This window comes from Eubalaena glacialis, chromosome 14 (genome assembly GCF_028564815.1).
Source record: "Eubalaena glacialis isolate mEubGla1 chromosome 14, mEubGla1.1.hap2.+ XY, whole genome shotgun sequence".
Taxonomy (NCBI): domain Eukaryota; kingdom Metazoa; phylum Chordata; class Mammalia; order Artiodactyla; family Balaenidae; genus Eubalaena; species Eubalaena glacialis.
In genome coordinates this window covers 83,876,887-83,898,559 of record NC_083729.1, presented here as the reverse complement: position 1 = coordinate 83,898,559, position 21,673 = coordinate 83,876,887, and the positions used below count along the sequence as shown (strand labels likewise).

General features: G+C 40.1%; 1 protein-coding gene across 1 annotated transcript; it reads right to left on the bottom strand.

The window, feature by feature from the left end:
• Positions 1-487: 487 nt before the first annotated feature.
• Positions 488-1,531, bottom strand: MTLN (mitoregulin). Its single transcript, XM_061211384.1, has 2 exons — positions 1,193-1,531; positions 488-594 (listed from the first exon to the last, which is right to left on the bottom strand). Exon 1 carries the CDS (start codon positions 1,498-1,500, stop codon positions 1,330-1,332), a length of 171 nt encoding a protein of 56 aa, XP_061067367.1. The 5' UTR covers positions 1,501-1,531; the 3' UTR covers positions 488-594; positions 1,193-1,329.
• Between the last annotated feature and the right edge of the window lie 20,142 nt (positions 1,532-21,673).

Here is a 21,673-nt window from a genome sequence, read left to right as displayed (position 1 = left end):
GTGGTCCACTTACATATAGATTTATTGAAAAAAATCTACATGTAAGTGAACCTGTGCAATTCAAACCCATGTTGTTCAAGGGTCAACTGTAGTTGGGATTTATCACTAAGCTCTATTCAATGAGGTTTCTCCTTCACATGTATACTCCATAATGACACAAAGGAAGTTTTTGTCAATAAAAACTTATACTTTGTGCTTGGAGTATGTTGTCAGCCTCAGATGTGTAAAGGTCTTACATACATTACCCTTACCTCAGTTATTTTTACATAGCCGTTTGCTTTCCAGAATAGGTCCAGCAAAACTGCTAACCAAAGGGAATCATAATGGTTCCTAGACCAACGCTGCTTTGCAGTTGTACCAAGGAACTAGCATAGATTCTTTAGAAACCAAGATATCTGACCAAAAACAGTAATTATAAGTTTTGAGGATCCAAATCTCTTAATGCAGTAAGCTGCATGGGAGGCAAGATACTCCTTTTCCTTTTAATAAAAGGTTCAAATATGTTTAATTCTTTTTATTTTAAAAATAAAATTGATTCATAAAGTGCAAGGAGAAACTATTTCTGTCCAGTTCTCTATATCCATCTTCAACAAGCTGTTGGAAACAGAAAAGAGAAATAAAAATTAGAAATACATAATGGTTAACTTCAAATTATTCTATTGTTTAGTTAAACCATGAACAACAAGATCTGGTGTTACAGATAAGAAAACTGAGACCCTGTAAATTTGCAGAGCTCTGATGAAAAGTCTCCTGACTTTCAAGCCATTGCCAGCCTGCCAAGGACCTAAGAATTTAGACTGGAGATGACAAAACATGAATGCAAAGATGTACTATGGTGCTACCAAGGATATTTTTAAAAATAAATTGATGTGGGGAGGGGGGAAGGGTGTGGTAGGAACACCTCCACGCTCCTTTTCATTTTCTATTCTTTCCAGTATTTTCCATTTTGAAGTTGAATGTTGCCAAGGTGCAACGACTTTGCACGTGGTTAAGACAGTCCCGTTAAACACACGCAGTGAACTGAACTACGACACCAAAATGTGAGTTATTAGGGAAAACAGAACTTCCTCCTCTTTCTGGTGCCTGGGGGGGACAAGTCACCTCCTGTGGGCTCTCCAAAGACCCTCCTGTCCCAAGATATCCGTCCGTCCCCGAAGTCTCCCCTTAGAGCGCCGCTGTAAGTACTGCTCACCGACTCCGGCAAGAGCCCGGCACTGCGGGCGGAGAGAGTGAGGCGAGCCTGGCTTCGGCTGGAGCCCCGCGCCGGAGAGGCGAGGTGGCCTCAAGGTGGCCGCGCGGTGGCCGGCGGGGACCGACAGCGCGGGGATCTCAGGCCAGGTCCAGCTTCTTCTGCGTCGCCGCCAGCTTGTCTTGCAGCCTCTTCTTTCTCCAGTCCAGGTAGCGCCGCCGCAGCCGGTGTGCCTGCCAGCCCACGAGCACTCCGCAGGCGAAGGCCACCAGTACGGACAGCTGCAACGTCCTCTCGGACACGTTCGCCATCGCGGCTCCCAGGCTTGCAGCGCGGCCTACGGCGCGGCGGCCGGGTCAAAAGGCGCAGCGCGTTTCGGGGCGGGGCGCGGGCCGTGCGTGCCCGGTGCGTCCTGCCGCGCAGCTCTTGCAATTTACAGATTCGTCGATCTCGCCTGCTGCTGAAGACTTGCCCCGCCCTTGGATGGCCCCACAGTTCCCTCCTCTGAACCCCTGCCATACTTATTGTTTGGCATTCATCAGACGTTGCCTTGATTTATTATTATTAGCTAACTACGGTGGTGCGTCTTTCCAACCTCATTGTCAGCTCAGCCTCTTTGTATCTTCTCTCAGCAGTAGAATGCGAGCCAAATATGTGACTTTAAATTTTCTGGGAACCCATTAAAAAAAATGCAAACAGTTGAAATTATTGTTAATAACGTATTTTACTTAGCTTAATATACATAAAGGATGTTATCTTTTCAACATGTAATCAGAAAAGCTATTAATGAGATCTTTTATTCTTTTTTTATACTAAGACTTTGAAATCTGGTGTAGATGTTATAATTAACAGCACATCTCAATTTGAACACTAAATTTTCGGTGGAGATACTTGATCAGTTTCTAGAATTCACAAAAGTTAGTTGAAAAATTAGATTCATATACCCACGTTGTTTCAAACACATGTAAACATTTCCCCAATATCTGAGTTGAGTATCTTTTTAAAAATAAATTTATTTATTTATTTATTTATGGCTGCTTTGGGTCTTTGTTGCTGCGCGCGGGCTTTCTCTAGTGAGCAGGGGCTATTCTTTGTTGTGGTGTGAGGGCTTCTCATTTCAGTGGCTTCTCTTGCTGGGGAGCACGGGCTCTAGGCACGCAGGCTTCAGTAGTTGTGGCACACAGGCTCAGTAGTTGTGGCGCATGGGCTTAGTTGCTCCGCAGCATGTGGGATCTTCCTGGACCAGGAATCGAGCCTGTGTCCCCTGCATTGGCAGGCGGATTCGTAACTACTGTGTCACCAGGGAAGTCTGAGTATCGGTTTTTAAACTAAATTTTATTAAGTTGTTTTTAAAAATTCAGAAATCAGTTCTTCAGTCACACTAGTCACATAAGGGGCTAATGGCTACCATATTGGACAGCAAGGTCTAGAGAGCCATTCTATTCCACAACTAACACTGGGTCAGAGTTGTGGGGATAGAGGGAAAACAAATTCTAATGATGAAATTCATTCTGGTGGACAGACCCTAAGGTAACCCCCAACAATTTCCACTCCTGGAGTTCATGTCTTAAGTCCTTCCCCTAGAGTATGGGCTGATCTGTGATTTGCTGGGAGGTCACTCCTGTGTTTACCTTATGTGATATAAAACTCCCTAACAGACTGAAGACTCCCGTTGTGGGCTTGATGAAGTAAGCAAACATGTTGGAGAAGCTTATATAGCAAAGAACTATGGGTGGCCTCTAGGAACAGCAGCATGCCTACAGCCAACAGCCAGCAAGAAGCTAGAGCCCTCAGTCCTACAACCACAAGGAAATTAACTTTGCCTGTAACATGAATAGGCTTGGAAGCAGATTCTTCCCCAGTGCAGCCTCCAGATGAGATTACAGCTTGGCTGATGCTTTGATTGTAGCCTTGTGAGACCCTAACAGAGGACCCATGTGCCTGGACCCCTAACCCATGGAAAGTTGAGATTATAAATGTGTGTTGTGGTAATTTGTTACACAGCAATAGAAAACAGATACAGTCACGAAAGGGAGACCAGCACGTGGAGCCTGAACTCTTTTAGAGCACAGGCCTGACCTAGCCTCTGTATAGATATCAGCAAATGGACTTTCATACTTGAGATGAAACCTATCTTATTAGGGTGATGATAAAGACAGTATTGGGTCCAATGTGAATTCAAGTCTGCCATGCTTAATGATCATTTACTTAGCAAATATTTCTTGAATGTTGCAGTAGGTATTGGGAATGTAGAGGTGAATATGGCACAACAGCTGCCCTCAGACAGCTTAGTGCAGAGTGAAAGAGATGGAAAGAAATAATTATGACACACTCTGATAAATTGGAATATACAGTTAAGTATGTAGTAGCCTGTAAAAAAGAAAAAAACCCTCAGAAACCTTCTCTTTCTTTCATATTCCGTTCAATCTATTAGTCAATCCTGTAGGTTCTAGTGGAAGAAATCTTCACATATTGAGGTACAGGGAAGTCATTCTGGCTTATACGTGATGTGCCTTGAACTTTATGCTAACTAAAACAGCCTGTCTTATGGCCTGTCAAACATACATTATACATCTGCATTAGCCATTAAAGAAATTGCCCACCATCTAGTAATACAAAGGGATAAGTAGCAACCCACTGCAGTTGCCCACCTAGAGTACCCCCTGAGGGAAATTCAGGGAAAAAAAAAATGGATGGGTCATTCTGTGATTTGAATAGATGGTCCCTAGGTAGTTAAGATGCATACCTCAGAAAGAATTTTAATGACCCCAGATTTTTGCATCTTCTCTTACATAGAAAGGCACTAAAATCATTAAGTTGTGATATGTGTTCTTTGTGATTGGCAGTAATCTTTTATCAAGATGTATGCTTGACTACGTGTATTTCCTAGCCAAAAAAAATCATGTATATATACTCCTCCCCTACCCCTTCAGAGCAGTCCCTCAGAGCTACTGAGAGGCTGTTTCCCAGGCTATAGTCCTCAGTTTGGCTCAAATAAAACTCTCTTCTATTCTTATTATAGATTGTTTATTGATTATTTGCATCAACATTTCTACTTTCAAAATATGACCAGAATTAAACTTCTTCTTACCTTACTGCTACCACTGCACCCAAGCTACCATCATCTCTTACCTGAGATACTGCAATAGCCCCTATCAGGTTTATGTGCTTCCATATCTGTCCACGACATTCTATTCTCAATACAGCAGCCAGAGTGAGCCTTTGAAATCGGAAGGTGGACCATGCAATGCCTCTGCTCAAACTCTGCAGTGCCCAAAGCCCCTGCATGGTCAGCTCTCCTCTACCTCTTAATCTCACTGGCTTGCTCACTGTTTCATTTGTTTTTCTGCTCATTGTTTTGTTTTTTTTTGAAGATTTTTTTTTTCGATGTGGACCATTTTTAAAGTCTTTATTGAATTTGTTACAATATTGCTTCTGTTTTATGTTTTTGGTTTTTTGGCCACGAGGCTTTTGGGATCCCAGCTCCCCGAACAGAGATCGAACCCGCACCCCCTGCATTGGAAGGTGAAGTCTCAACCACTGGACCGCCAGGGAAGTCCCTGCTCATTGTTTCTTGAGCTCACAAGGTTCGGTGCTACCTAAGAACATTTGCATGTGCAGTTCCCCTGCCTGGCATACTCTTCCCCCAGATACCTGCATGACTAACTCTTTCACCTTTTTTATTTATTTATTTTTTTGGCCATGTTACTTGGCATGTGGGATCTTAGTTTCTTGACCAGGGATCAACCTGTGCCCCCTGCACTGGAAGTGCAGAATCTTAACCACTCCCTCACCTCCTTTTGGTTTTTGTCAACTGTCACCTTCTCAATGAGACCTACCTGACTATTTAAAAGTCACAAGCTCAACCAATCCCCACTCTCTGGCACTCCTGATCTCTGTTTTCCTGCTCTGTTCTCCTACTGCACAGTACTTACTGCCTTCCACTTGCTGTAGGATTTACTTATTACACTAATTGTTTATCTCCAGCTCTCCCACTATAATGTAAACTACTTGAGCGCAGGGGTTTTTGTCTCAGTTGTATGCTGATAAATCCCAAGTGCCTACAACAGGGGCTGGCACATAACAGACCCTCAATAAACATTTGGTGTTGATGACAGGCAGGGAGTGGTCAGAGGAGGCTTCTTTGTGGGTGGCTGAACTGAATCTTGAAAGATAAGTAGGATAATCAGAAGAAAAAACTAAATTTCCCTGAACCTTAGTTTTCTCAGTTGTAAAATGAGGAGCTTGGTATGATTCAATAGCTCTTAGGCATTTTTAAAAGCCAGTTTTGGCAGCCTGACCTTATGTACTTGGGCCACTGGTGTTATTGCAAATTTGAACTTCACTTGGAATCCGTGCCTCACCCCTAAGTGGCCTTTGTTAAAAATAAGCCAGCCAGGAATTCCCTGGGGGTCCAGTGGTTAGGACTCCACCCTTTTGCTGCCGAGGGCCCAGGTTCGATTCCTGGTCAGGGAACTAAGATCCCACAAGCCACGAGGCACAGCCAAAAAAAAAAAAAACCCAGATCATGTACATTGGAGCCTTAAATATGGGAAAACCTTAGACACATAAACCTGGCAGAGACCGTAGAAATGCCCTTGTTTTAGCAGAAGGGAACTCTGGCCAGACGGAAGAATGGAACTTCTGGAGAGGAGACAGCTGTGTAAGATTTAAATCCCCCTTAAAAAGCCAGTGTGTCCCTGGCTTGAGACTTTGTATTTTTCCCCTGGGTACGTTGTTTCAACGGGACATTTTAATAGACTTGATAATGGTCAACCAACTTTGAGGTGATGATTACTGTGGATTTACAGGCTGAATAGTCAAGTGTAATGAGTTAACTGATTACAAGAGTGTCTTTTGAATAATACATTAACTGCCACTATTGAGTTTGCTGTTTGAAGTGCTTGCCAGGGGAAAAGATTCTACCATTTACAGTATTAGACTTTTATTCGTTGTAAGTTCATTTAAAGTATATATGTATTGCAACTAGAGATTATCATACTAAGTGAAGTAAGTCAGAAAGAGGAAGACAAATACCATATGATATCCCTTAGATGTGGAATCTAAAATATGGCACAAACGAACCTATCTACAAAACAGAAATAGGCTCACAGACATAGAGATCAGACTCATGGTTGCCAAGGGGGAGGGAGGGGTGTGGAGGGGGAGAGGGAGAGGGATGGACTGGGAGTTTGGGGTTGGTAGGTGCAAACCATTACATTTAGAATGGATAAACCACAAGGTCCTACTGTGTAGCACAGGGAACTATATCCAATCTCCTGGGATAAACCATAACGGAAAAGAACATTCACAAAAAAAGAATATTAAAAAAAGTATATATGTAAATGGAATTGGTTTCCTCTACAACTCCAGGGCCATAAGCAACGCAGCAGGCATTTTACACCCTCAAAGGTATAGCTTTGCCGTGATTAAAATGGAACATTCAACTCAGTAGGTCCTTGAGTTCTGGCCCTGAAGAACTCTTTTTTTTTTTTTTTTTTTTTTTTTTATTTTTGGCTGTGTTGGGTCTTCGTTGCTGTGCGCGGGCTTTCTCTAGTTGCGGTGAGCGGGGGCTACTCTTCGTTGTGGTGTGCGGGCTTCTCATTGGGTGGCTTCTCTTGTTGCAGAGCACGGGCTCTAGGCATGCGGGCTTCAGTAGTTGTGGCACGTGGGCTCAGTAGTTGTGGCTCGCAGGCTCTAGAGCGCAGGCTCAGTAGTTGTGGCGCACGGGCTTCGTCGCTCCGCGGCATGTGGGATCTTCCCGGGCCAGGGCTTGAACCCGTGTCCCCTGCATTGGCAGGCAGATTCTTAACCACTGCGCCACCAGGGAAGCCCCCTGAAGAACTCTTGCTGGGCCAGTTGTCCCCAGGCCACAAGCCCACACCCTGAGTCTCCGAGTTTAACTGCCAGAGCCTTTGTTTCCCATTCTTGTCCCCTGAACTGTTGGATGTGGGAAGAGAAATCCCTGCATGGCTGGGTGTCGTGCTGAGCGAACTCACCTGCCCCCACCAGTAAGTACACACTCTAAGAGTCTGGGACTGAGGGGAGGTGGGCAAGCAATATCAACTAAATATACCTGGTTGTGTGATTTCTAAGTGTGAATCATTTCCTTCCAGTACAGAATCAAAAATGCAAGGGATGCTACAGGGAAAGCTGATTCTTCTCTTTGGCAGAAACCATAAAACACTTCTTCATGTCTGCCTCTCTGTTCTATAATTCTGGAGACATGCACAGTAGAGTGGTCTCCTATAATCCATCAGAGAGAACAGAAAAATCCTTCCGAGTAAGACCCCAAACCAGTCTCCTCATAATTCCGAGGTAAGTGGTCACCTATAATTCACTAATTATCACCAGTATTTCCTGAGTGCATACTCTGTGCCAGATATCCAGTGCAATGTAATCCATGCTGAGCCAGTCTCCAGGATCTACTGGCTAAGAGAAAAAAATGACAACAACCAAATCCTCACACAAATAAATACAGCATTACAAACACTAATCAGTGTGTAGATGGAAAAATACCATGTACCATGTCTGAGGGAACCCAAAGGAGGGTAATCAAGGTTGGGAGGGTGGGAGTGGTCAAGGGAAGCCTCCTATGGACTTTACATTTAAAATCTGAAGGCAGACTTAGGAGTAGGAATAGCAGGGAAGGGCCTTCTCTTGGCTGAGGGAATACATCTGTGAACATTGTGAGGCTGCAAAAGGCTGACTTAGTGAGAACTTGAGTGGCAGGAGAGGAAGGGAGGTAGGAAATGTGGACAGGACTTTCAGGCCACTCTGATTTTTTTTTTAATTTATATTTTTAATTTTATATTGGAGTAGAGTTGATTAACAATGTGCTAGTTTCAGGTGTACAGCAAAGTGATTCAGTTATACATATACATGTATCTATTCTTTTTCAAATTCTTTTCCCATTTAGGTTATTACAGAGTATTGAGCAGAGTTCCCAAAGTCCCAATCTGTCCCTTCCCCCAACCCCAGGCCACTCTGATTTTATTCACAGTGAAATAGGCAGGCTTTTTTTTTTTTTTTTTTAATAGCAGGGGAGCTGCATGATCCTGTTTGCATATTATTAAAATTAACCTGATTTTAGTGATTTAACAGAAAGGAAACCAAACCTGTCCTTTCATGTACATACACACACACAAAAAGGTTTATGCTAATCTGGAAGATCCAGTTTAGCTGACTGTAGAAAGATGTCATGAGATCTCAGAAAGCTTTTTCCTTTTCTGCATTCCATGGAAGACATTCTAAGATATTCGACTTAGTCAAATTGTATAGAGTCCTTGCTATTTCAGAAAAGTTTGGTACCCATTGTACCCAATATCCAATTAAACCCAGAAATCCTTCTGGCTGTCTTTCCATGGTTGATCTTGGATAATTTTGATTAGTTTGTCATCGCTCCTTAGATACTCTCCTTCCTTCAGCCAATAGGTCTTGGCCAGGTCAGTGAGCAGATGTTTACAGTAAGTCTTAGAATCATCCAGATCAGAGGAACATAAGAAGAGGACATTTCCATATGGGATCAAAGGGGTCACCTATGAGAATAGCATATCCTTACCGTTTTGGTTTAAGACTTGGGAGAACTATGATGAGGTCTCAATGAATTCCTGGGTCAAGTAATATTGACCATCTTTCTTAACTGGGACACTAAAGAAAGTCAAGTATAAAACTATTGCAGTGAGGAGAAGATGGTGTTTAGGTTAGGCACTGCAAGGAAGTGAGGTATAACTATTTTGCTCATTCCCCACAGATCTCAAATCTGTATTCTCAGCCATTAGGTATTTTAACAATAAAGCAGATGTATTACATCAACTGGTACAAGGAAGAATTGGTTAGTTACAGTAATGCCCACCACTGGCTGGTCTTAGGCCTAACTAGACAATCAAACTCAATGACTATACTAGGCCACACTTGGATAGGACAGAGGTTAGGAAACAGTATTCTGACCTGGCAGTGTCAAGTGTGTTTCTCACCAATAGTCTCATAGCAGCACGCAAAGCAGTCCAAGTGGAGACTTACATGTGAGAGAATGAGATCACAGAGGTGGGTGTGAGAGCCAAGCTCAAGTCCCAAATAGGAATCAGTATCCTGCGTAATCATCCCATAGGCAGAGCTTCCAGGCCACAAGGCCCAGTTACAAGTCACCACACTAAGGGAAGCCCAGAGCTATGGCTTTCCACTGGCTATGGTTTATACTCCACTCATGGTCCTTGTAATCTAGATGCATTTTACCAATCAGGGCTCATTTTCACCATGAGCAATATAGACGTTCCAGCTCTGTCAGGTTTCTAGGGAAAAGGGGCTGGAAAGATAATCCAAGGTCACTTTTTTCAGTGGAGGATGATTGTTGTTAATCCTTTGCTCACAGGTACAATTGGTCTAAGATCTTCCTTTGCTTCAACATTAAGAAGATGTTAACATAGAACAGAATAAATTCCAGAAATAGACCCACAAAAATATGGTCAATTGATTTCTGACAAAGATATGAGGGCAGTTTGGTAGGTATAGGATAGTATTTAACAAATGGTGCTGGAATAATTGGACACCCATAAGTAAAATAAGAACTTTGACCCTCAACTCATACTATATATAAAAATTAATTCAAAATGGATTGTAGATCTAAATGTAAAACAAAAAGCTATAAACTTTTAGAAGAAAAGAGAATCTTCATGAACTTGGATTAGGCAAAGAACTCTTATTGTGATACCAAAAGTACAATCCATACATTGAACTTTATCAAAATTACACAAGTTTACTCTGCTAAGGACACTGTTAAGAAAACAAAAAGACAAGCCAAAGACTGGAGGAAATATTTGAAAATCACTTATCCAACAAACACAGTGTGCAGAATACATAAAGAACTCTAAAAACTCAGTGCGAGAAAACAAACGGCTTTATAAAAATGGGGAAAGATTTTATCAGACACTTTACCAGAGAAAATATACAGAAGGTAGGCACATGAAATAATGTTCAACATCATCAGTTATTAAGAACATGCAAATTAACACTATGATGAGATACCACTACACACCTATTAGAAGAGCTAAAACATTTTTCAAATAACAATACCAAGTATGTTGGCAAGGATTCTGAGAAACTAGAACTCTCATACATCTCTAGTTGCAGGTGTAAAATGGTGTCATCACTCTGAAAACAGTTGATCAATCTCTTATGAAATTAAGCACACACTGACTAGTTGATTCAGCAATTCCATTCCTAGGTATTTGTCCTAGAGAAATGAAACTTTATGTTTACCTTCAAATTTGTACATGAATTTTTTTAGCAGCTTTATTCATAATAGCCAAAAATTGGAGAAGACCTACATGTCCTTTCATGGGTGAATGAATGAATAAACTATGTTATATCTATACAGTGCAACAGCACTCAGCACTAAAAAGGGATTATTCTTGATGAACATGGCAACAGGGAAGAATCTCTAAAGCATTTTGCTACATGAAAGAAACTAGACTTCAAACTATATGATTCTCTTTATATGACATTCTGGAAAAGGCAAAACTATAGGTTAGACAACAGATCAGTGGTAGTCAAGGGTTAGGGCAGGGGAGGGATTTGACTACAAAGGGGTAGCACAAAGGAATTTTTTAGGGTGATGGAACTGTTCTGTATCCCAATTGTGGTGGTGGTTACACAAATATATATGTGTGTTAAAATTTATAGAATTGTACATTTTTTAAAAAGTTAACCTTACATATTAATTTAAAAAATAATAAAAGGTAAACCCAACTGATTTGGAACTATGTCCACATAAAACTTGCACATGAATGTTTATAGCCTCTTTCTTCATAATGGCCAAGAGTTGGGAGCAACCAAGGTGTTCTTCAATAGGTAAAGGGGTAAACAAACAGTGCTACATCCGTACAATGGAATATTATTTACAAATAAGAAATGAGCCATCAAGCCATGAAAAGACATGGATTAATCTTAAATGCATATTGCTAAATGAAAGAAGCTAGTCTGAAAGGTTACTTACTGCATGATTCCAATTACATAGCATTCTGGAAAAGGCAAGACTATAGACATAGTAAAATATCAGTGGTTACCATAGGTTTGGGGGAGGGAGAAGGGTTGCACCATGTAAAAATGCACCGTGGATTTTTTAGGGTGATGAAACTACTCTGTATGATACGGTAATGGTGGATACATGACATTATGTATTTGCCAAAAACCCATATAACTTTACCACACAAAGATTAAACTGTAATGGATGAAATCTGGGGAGAAGTTCTTTATTGTAGTAAAAATACATAATGTTATATGTACCATTTTAACCATTTTTAAGTGCAGCTATCACAACTATCCATTTCCAGAACTTTTTCATCATCCCAAACAGAAACTCTGTCCCCACTAAATAATAACTTACCCTACCTCCTTCTCTCCAGCCTCCTAGTAATCTCTATTCTACTTTCTGTCTCTATGAATTTACCTTTTTTAGGTACCTCATATAAGTGAAATCATACAATATTTGTCCTTTTGTGTCTGCCTTATTTCATTTAACATAACGTTTTCAAGGTTCATCCTCGTTGTAGCATGTATCAGAATTTTATTTCTTTTTATGACTGAATAATATTCCATTTATATGAAAAGACCACATTTTGTTTGCTCATTCATCTGTTGATGGACACAAGTTGTTTCCACCTTTTGGCTATTGTGAATAATATTGCTATGAACATTGTTATCCAAGTATCTGCTTTCCATTCTTTTGGGTATATACCTAGAAGTGGATTTGCTGGATCACATGATAATTCTATGTTTAACTTTTTATGGAACCCGCATTGTGTTTTCCATAGAGGTTGCCCCATTTTACATTCCCATTAGCAATGCACCAGGGTTCTAATTTCTTCACATTCTTACCTTTTAAAAAAAATAACAGCGATCCTAATGGTTGAGGTGGTATTTCTTTGTGGTTTTAATTTGCATTTCCCTAATGGTTAGTGATGTTGAGGTTCTTTTCACGTGCTATCTGTATATCTTCTTTGGAGAAATGTCTGTTTAAGTTCTTTGCCCGTTTTTGTTTTAGATTGTTTTTGTTGTTGTTGTTGATTTTAGTAGCTTTTTATTTATTTTGTATATTAATCCCTTTTTAGATGTATGCTTTGCAAATATGTTCTCCCATTCTGTGGGTTGTCTTTTTACTCTCTTGATAATGTCCTTTGAAGCACAGAAGTTTTACATTTTGATCAAGTCCAATTAACCACTTTTTCTTGTTGCCTGTGCTTTTGGTGTCATACCCAAGAAATCATTGCAAATCCTATGTCATGGAGATGTTCTCCTGTGTTTTCCTCTAAGAATTTTATAGTTTTAGCTCTTAAATTTAGGTCTTTGATTTATTTTGAGTTAATTTTTGTATATAGTATAAGGTAAGGGTCCAACCTCATTCTTTTGCATGTGCATATCCAATTGTCCCAACATCATCTGTTGAAGAGACTGTCCTTTCCCCATTGAATGGTCTTGGCATCCTGGCTGAAAATCAGTTGACCATGTATGTGAGGGTTTATTTCTAGACTCTATTCTATTCCATTGGTCTATGTGTCTGTCCTTATGCCAGTACCACACTGTTTGATTACTGTAGCTTTGTAGTAAGTTTAGTAATCAGGAAGTGTGAGTCCTCCAACTATGTTTTTTCAATTTTTTTTTTATCATGAACATTCTCCTGGATGTGAAGTGGTATGTCATTATGATTTTGACTTGCATTTTCCTAATGACAAGTGATGTTCAGTATCTTTTCATGTGATTATTGGCCATTTGTGTATCTTCTTTAGAGAAATGTCTTTCCCCCACTTTAAAAAACTGGGTTGTTTTGTGCCCTTGTTGTTATTTAAATTCTGTATATATATATTTAACACCACAGACCATTATTATTATTGTTTTACAACTAATATTCATTAGGATTCACCCACATATTTAACCTTTTCATTGCTCTTCATACCTCCTTGTATCTCTGTGCTTCCATTAGAATTATTTTCCTTCTGCCTAAAAACTCCAGTTAGTATATTCTGTGGTGCAAATCAGCTGCTAAAGAAATCTCTCAACTGTGATTTGCTTAATTATCTTTATTTCACTTTTATTTTGAAAGGATAATTTTCAGGGCATAGAATTCTAGGATGGCAGTTATTTTCCTTTAGTGTTTTGAAGATATCATTACCTTTTCTTCAGGCTTCTATTGCTTCTGTTGAGAAGCCAGCCATCAGTTCTATTTTTGTGTCTTTCATGGTAACAAAGTTTTACATTTCTTCTGGCTAATTTTAGGATTTTCTCCTTTACTTTAATTTTTAGTAATTTTACATGCTATTCTTAAGTGAGTTTTTATTTGTATTGATCCATCTTGGGCTCATAGAGTTTCTTGGATCTGTGACTTGATATGTTTTTATCAGTTTTGGAAAATTCTTGGCTACTACATTTTAAAATATTGCTTTTGCCATTATTTTTTTCTTCTACTTTTGAGATCACTATGTGTTAAACATTTTCACTCTGTTTTATATGTACTTTATGCTAATTTCAGACTTTTCTACCTTTCTGTTTCTTTGTGTTTTAGTCTCAATATTTTATTCTGATCTATCTTCTTTCACTGATTCCCTCTGTAGCTGTGTCCACTCTGTTGTGAAATCCATCCATTGACTTTTTTTTTTATAATTTATTTATTTTCGTGGGTTTCTCATTGCGGTGGCTTCTCTTGTCGTGGAGCACGGGCTTAGTTGCTCTGAGGCATGTAGGATCTTCCCGGACCAGGGCTCGAACCTGTGTCCCCTGAATTGGCAGGCAGATTCTTAACCACTGTGCCACCAAGGAAGTCCCCATCCACTGACCTCTTAAACTCAGTTCTTTTATTTTAAATTTCTAGAATTTCTGTGTGATTCTTTTCTATGATTTTTGGTTCTTGGTCAGGAGTCTCCATCTTGTCATTTAATTTATTATGCATATTAATCATAATTATCTTAAGGTTTCTGTTTAATAACTCCAAATGTCTGTATTTCCTATGGGTCTCTTTTTATTATCTATTTCAGTCTTTGTCTTTCTAAGAAAAATTCTTTTTTTTTTTTTTTTTGGCTATGCGGCTTGCAGGATCTTAGCTCCCCAACCAGGGATTGAACCCAGGCCCTCAGCAGTGAAAGCATGGAGTCCTAACCACTGGACCGCCAGGGAATTCCCCCAAAAAATTCTTCATAATTTGAATCTGTGGACAATATCTTAATCCAGAGAGGACTTATCTTGCTTCTGAGGTGGAACTTATTATTCTCTTTTCCCTCTCTATTAGTTTATTAATTATACATTCTTTTACTTTTGATATTTTCCCTAGAGGTTACAACATTCATCTTTGACTTATTAAAGACTAACATAAATGTGTCCTGTTAGGGACTGAGTGAAAAAGGTAGGCTTCAGTCCTTGTAAAGGTGGATCTATTTCTACTTCATCCTTCCTTATAGACTGTAGCCCTTTAGGGTCCCTCCTGAAAGCCCGAGATATTTAACAGGGCTCTATCTCTGGCAGGTCCTGAACTCGAGTGTTTGTTCTCCCAGCACTGACACATCACCAGCTCTACGTTCAGCATCTCAGCATCTCACCTGCTGTGTTTGGCTCAGCCTCTCAGTCCCCACCTACCTATTGGCAAATGCCTTGAAGAGAGAAGCCGAGTCAAGTGTGAGGTCACTCTGTGGGTTCCCTCTTTCCAGGATGTTGGCTCCCTGCAGCTCCTTGCTGCCTTAGATTTTTTTTAAAAAATGTTTTGTCAGGATTTTCTAGTTATTCTCACTGGGAAGTTTGCCTGAAACAAGCCACTGCCAGAAGCAAAGTGACATTAAAATTTGACATATTAAAATCAAATTGTCTTCCTCAGGGAAAATGGACTAACGATATCTCCTCATTACAGAAACACATTTAGGATAATTCATGTTATATGTTGGATCTTCCACTTTATTTTCTGTTATTATTATTATTATTATTATTAAGTATGCATTAAAACAAAGAGTATGATTGCCTCCAAATCTGTACATTTTAATAAAAACCTAGCCTTCCTGAGTAATCAATGCCACTTTTTGGAAATCTAACAGTTAGAATTCATTCATTAATATTATTGTTCCCTATAGAGGTTCCTTTTCAAAAGACTTAATCTCAACTAATCTGGATTTAATCTGGGTAATTATTAGTTTGAATAATGACATATGAAACAACTGTTATTTATAAATAAAATTTAAGAAATATAAAAAAAAATCAAATTGTCATACCAGTCTTTAAGAGGGATTCATTGGAATTCAAATACTACTCTCTATCATCCATTTAAAAGCTACATGAACAAGCCCTTTGTTAAGAGTGTCTTTCCAAATTTTATCCTATTTCAATATGTATTTTTATGCTTGTGAGTAATTTGTTCCTATGTACCCCATATGTAGGGGGAAAGAATGTATATGTATACATATGTATGTTTATATTTAAAATTTTTTCTTGTGACAAATTGTCTTCTGGATTAATTTATTATTGTAAGTATTAGTAGAATACAATTAATCTAAACATAAATATTACAACTTTGATAAATATTAAACATAAAAAATAAACTATTATTGGAAGTGCATGACCCATTGACGTGGACCAGGCTGATTTTTTGTTCCTATTCATGTATCCATGAATGAATATTACTTATTGCTAGCATTCAGCAATAATTTTATTCCTTTTTATAAAATAAGGCAGTCACTCAAGGTTTTTTGCATAAATAAATATATAAAAATGAAAGAAGTTTTGTTAAAGAAATGTCATTAAGTTCTTCGAACTCCTTCTGATTTATTTTCCTAAATAATTCCATGGTATTCTGTTATCAAAAATTATTTCTAGTGAGTCATCATCTGACATCTCTTTCGGTTTTCTTTTAATTTTGTGGAATTCAAAGAATTGGATGTCAGATGTCATCATCTGACATCTCTTTTGGTTTTCTTTTAATTTTGTGGAATTCAAAGAATTGGAAACCATTTGACTTGCAAAAATGTTTTTTACCCAATCACTGAAGTTTCATTTCACTTTCTCAATACCTATACCAATATTCCAAGCTATTCTTTTGTTTAGAACAAGGAGAGATTGCACATTATGGTAGGATTTAGAAGAGGTACATTTCTTATAATATATTTTTTTTTTGGTAAAGTCATTGTATATGAGAATGATTTTAGAGAAAGTTTATTTGAATTAGTGCAAATTAGTTCTCTTCAAATGATTCCCCTATGAAAGTCCTAATGTAGATACATTACTGTACAGATGTACAGATACTGGCAGCCCAAGCTGAAGACTTTAGAGAGAGAAGAGCCCTCCCACAGCAGCAGGTGGCAATAAAAATAGAAGCTAATGAGATGCTCTGTCTCTCTCTCCGCTTGGCTTGTGGAAGCCATCTGAACCCCTTTGGACCACACAGGCATTGCTACTCGTGGAAGAATTATGGAAACAAAAAGTCTTCGAGAAGAAGCTGATTGATTTCCTGCTAATAAGACAGTGAGATCAGAGACTGAATAAAAATTGAAAGAAAAGTGACCACATGTGTGTCACCTGGGCACGTGGAAAGCGTACATCAGTTACACACACCCACATGGGTGCAGTGCATACACAGACACACACCCCTTCATTTTATCCTCCTCAACCCCACTCTACAAGCTACCGTCCAGTGTCTTTCCATCATTACCAAAAATGTTCAAGGAGTATTTTACATTGGTTTTCTGCGTGTTCTTGCTTCTCATTCCTTTCTCAACCCATTGTTGTCCCCTTCACTCCACTGCAACGACTCTTGCTAAGGTCACGGGTGACTTTCTTGTTAAGAACTTGAGTGACCATTTTCGATCTTCTTTCTGCTCAAACTCGTGATGGTACTTGATCCTCCATCTTGGAAACTGTCCTCTGTAGCAAAGGAAATATTCTCACATTAAGAAATGAATCAGCCACAGGTATTTATTATAGTGGAGCCGGAAGGGAGAAAGCCAGACAATGAATCTTAATGTTTTCTGTTTAAGAAGTGAATTTCAGATGCTTACATTCCTGTGGCATCACAGAACACAGAGGGTGAATTAATGGATTGAGAGACAGATGCCCTGGTATCAATAGGTACATTACTTCCTTCTGACTCAAAGACTGGGCAAGGACCAGTAGCACCAGCTTGCTGGAAATGCAGAATCTTGCTCCCTCTCCCCACTATCCCAGACCTACTGTCTTATCATGTGCATTTTAACAAGACCCCAGTGATTCATGGGTACATTAGCATTTAGGAAGTACTCTGCTACATGATGGGTGAATAAATTTAATTTCCTATAAGAAACATATTCTAACAAATATAATTTCTAAAACAGATATAGAATGAGTAAATAAAACTCCCCATAACGAACAAGGTTAAAGATAATTTTCCAAAGGCAAGCTCAGTAAGCTAAAGTCAAGATGTCTCGAGGAACTTCTAGCTAACAAACAAGATAACAAGACTAAAAATAAGTATTTATTTGTCAGGAAGGAAATTTCACCTCAATCTGGGTTAAAGCTCATATTTTTAGTACCCTCAAGGTAAATATTTTTTAGCGTAGCTACCAAAATAATAGTATTTTATTTAATAGTGCCGAGGATCAGTCATCATTAAGTACATAGTGCTTTAGAAAAATTTTAATTGCACTGGATTATTAATGAAGAGCTATGAGAAAAAAATAGACTTAAAATTTGCAGAGCTGAATTTCACCACGATACTAGAGAAACACAATTATAGGAGAAACACATTTCTTTGTTTATTATTTTTTAACCGAACTGTGTTTGTTTCCTAGGGCTGTGGTAATAAATTACTACAAAGTTGGTGACCTAAAACAACAGAAATTTATTCTCTCCCAGTTCTGGAGGCCAGAAGTCTGAAGTCAAGGTCTTACAGGCTCGCAGTCTCTCAGAAGGCCCTAGGGGAGGATCCTCCCTGCCTCTTCCGAGGTTCCAGATGCTCCCTGGCTTGTGGTCACATCACTCTAGTCGCTGCCTTTTCTTCACATGGGCTTCTCCTCTGTGTGTGTGTGTGTTTTCTCCTCTTCTGTCTCTGATAAGACACTTGTCATTGGATTTAGGGACCGCCCAGATAATCCAGGATGACCTAATTGCAAGATCCTTCATTTAATTACATCTACGGAGACCCTTTTCCCAAATAAGGTCACGTTCAGAGTTTTGACATGGCTGTTTTTGGGGGGGACCATTTTTTGCCTACCACACAAACTGAAAAAGTATCTCCTTTTACAGCACCTTTTACCATCGAAGATGAATGTTTTACCATCATTTTCTAGCTTTTACTTTCGTCTACATGGCCAGCTCACGGTCTTGGTTTTTCAAAGTTCCTGTGTCAAGAATCTCCTATTTTGTCTCCTAATTTTTTTTTTTTGCAAACTGCTAAACTTTTAATTTCTGGATGCAGTTTGATTTTTTTGTCAGGGCCGAATTAAAGAACAGAAGGCCCAAACTTTTCAGTTTCCATATTTGGTTTCCCAGACATATCTTTACCCAATCTTCTACCTCTCACCAACTCCTCTTCTGCCCATCCCTATGTTCTGGTGTTTTTCCAGGTGCCTATTTCTTCTCACTCTATGTATTCCATCTAGAATATTCTATTCTATTTATCCAAATCTATATTTCCCCAACTTCTATTTTAAGTACTATGTCCAAATTTCCAACCAACTACTAGACATTTGCTTGTGAATATCGCACAGGCACTTCAAGTTCAATATGTCCAAAACTTACCCCTAATGTTCTCCACCCTCTATGCATTCCATTTCTGCCTCAGGAGGCTGACCTACTTGACCACATCAGTGGGCTCCCTTGCCCTCTGGCTTCTGGTTGGTTGGTTTTTTTTTTTTAATTTTTATTTTATTTATTTTTTTATTTTTGGCTGTGTTGGGTCTTCGTTGCTGCGCATAGGCTTTCTCTGGTTGCGGTGAGGGGGGGCTACTCTTTGTTGTGGTGCGCGGGCTTCTCCTTGCTGTGGCTTCTCTTATTGCGGAGCATGGGCTCTAGGTGCGTGGGCTTCAGTAGTTGTGGCTCGCGGGCTCTAGAGCACAGGGTCAGTAGTTGTGGCGCACAGGCTTAGTTGCTCTGCAGCATGTGGGATCTTCCCGGACCAGGGCTCGAACCTGTGTCCCCTACACTGGCAGGCGGATTCTCAACCACTGCGCCACCAGGGAAGCCTCCTCTGGTTGGTTTTATATGAGGGGAGCTCCTGAAGGCTATTAGGAGAAAGAAGAGTGAATTTAAGATATCCCTCCCCGCCCACAGTGTAGGTCATTCCCTTCATGGGTGCTTGCTCTTGGCTATGCCCTTTGACAGTTGCTACTCTTTTAAGGCAACCTTCTCTACATGACTCTCTCCTTCTGGGTTCTAGTAATTGCTCCCCCGTCCCCACCATTCCTTTGGGCCTGGGAGTGTAACAGTTCCACTGTTTCTAGGATGCTCACTGGATTTGTATTTCCTGATCTCAAAGGGAATAATTGGACCCTGGCGTGATAGAGGCCAAGGGGTGATGCTTAGCTGAAATCACAATAACACACAGGGGGGTTATCAGAGTGTTTTGATTAGCAAGCATCTGTGGCAATGGTTCAATCAATCATGAAGTCCCTAGAAGTGAACTAGTTGTGAAATCTTCTAAGTTGCTTAACATATAGGCAGAAAAATTCTAGTCTGTTAGGCAGAAATCTAACTCCATTTGCCACAGTGGAGATTCACGGCCTGTGATCCAGCCCCAGACTAAGCCAGGTTTTAGATCCAGAGGCTCTTTTTAAATTTTTTTTTTTTTTTCTGCTCTGCACCTTGCAGGATCTTAGTTCCCTGACCAGGGATCGAACCCATGCCCCTGCATTGGAAGCACAGAGTCTTAACCACTGGACCACCAGGGAGGTCCCAATCCAGAGGCTCTTAATTGGGGTACAGGCTGGGTCCCTTTGAGTAAAGGTCTGGCTATGGAGCCACAGAGGTACACTGTGAATCTTCCTCCACGCCTTTCCCAGGGAGGCCTGCAGCCATCTGCCAAGATGACTGTGCACTGGAGAAAGGGAAATACCCAGACCTTCCAAAGGTTGTAGGAGACTAGCTCTGAACTTAGGGAGTCCTTTGCAGCCACAAGTGCCACAGTGGTCCACTAGTCAGAGTACAAGCTTATGGAGGTCAGGTTATGGTTGAATGTTATGGTCTGAGTCCAAGAATCAAAGACCCTTCCCATGGGGTTTTTACCCTATTCCCAGAATAGACACTGTAAATAGATTTAGTAGGAAACTAGCAGAATCTGCACATGGGCTCCATGACAATTAATGTTGACTATTATGGTAGCAAAGGCCAAGTGGAAGCCCCTGGAACTTCCCCTCCCTTCCTCACTGCTGAGTTAGTAAACTAAAAGCAGTGCTATCTCTCTCTCAGGAATTCAAAGATTAGTATTGTCATCAATCACTCACAAGATGTAGGATGTGGGTCCTGGAACATCCTGATTTAATTTGCCTGTTTAAGTGGGAAGGGAGGGGAGACCTACCTGAGGAAGAAAAGAAAAAGTTTATATTTCAGTACCTTTAATGTCATTTTTTCTGCCTTTTGAACAAAGGGGCTCACATTTTCATTTTGCACTGGCCGCCTCTGAAGGCAACCCTGTCTCTGTACTCTCTCCTCTGCCCTCCAGAAGGAGTCCCTTCCCCTCATCTCTTTGGCCTGGGTGGGCACTGGTTGCCAGCTCTGCCTTACTAAGCCTAGGGACTGCACATCCCTTACATCCCACCCACACCTTTGTAAGTAGTCCTTTTATTAAACCCTTCTCAAATTTTCCAAATTTGAGTGTCTCATCTCTTTCCCGCTGGGACTCAGAGTGATACATCTCCCACCTCCGCCCCCAAAGGCCTGCTCTTTCTCCTGTATTTCATACCAAATCAGCTGTACAATTTAGAGCTACGTGTCTGTTAATCTGACATGCTTTTCCTGAGCACCTGGGACATACACAAGAGACTGACTTGAAAATAAATGGTTGGCAAAGAGTAAGGCTGAGAGGTGTGGCTTGTGCTGGGTGCTGTGTATGAAGTGTGTAAGAGATAAAACAACAGTAAACACTACAGGGCAACAAAGTAATCAGGATGGATGCTCCCCAACTCCCATGCACTGACTGGGGTGGGAAACAAAACACACTGTGGTGAAAAAGACTTCTGGGTAAGCAGAGAAATTTATGTAAATTCTCACTGTTACATAAAAGTCCAAAATGGGATGTTCTTGTCTTTGGCCATCACATTGAAATGACCACAGCTCTTTCAGAAGTGGCCTGCTTGGGACAAGTCCATCCACCTAGTTACCATAGGAACAAACCTGGGTCTGTAAAACACCATCCATTCTCATTTGTGGATTCCATGTTTACAAATTCACCTACTCCTTAAAATCTATTTGTAATATACAAGTCAACACTTGTGATGGTTTGCAGTCTTTCATGGACATGCGCAAAGCAGTGACAGTTTTGAGTTGTCT

Coding starts and splice junctions, on each gene's coding strand:
- MTLN (XM_061211384.1), bottom strand. CDS start 1,500: ATGGCGAACGTGTCCGAGAGGACGTTGCAGCTGTCCGTACTGGTGGCC.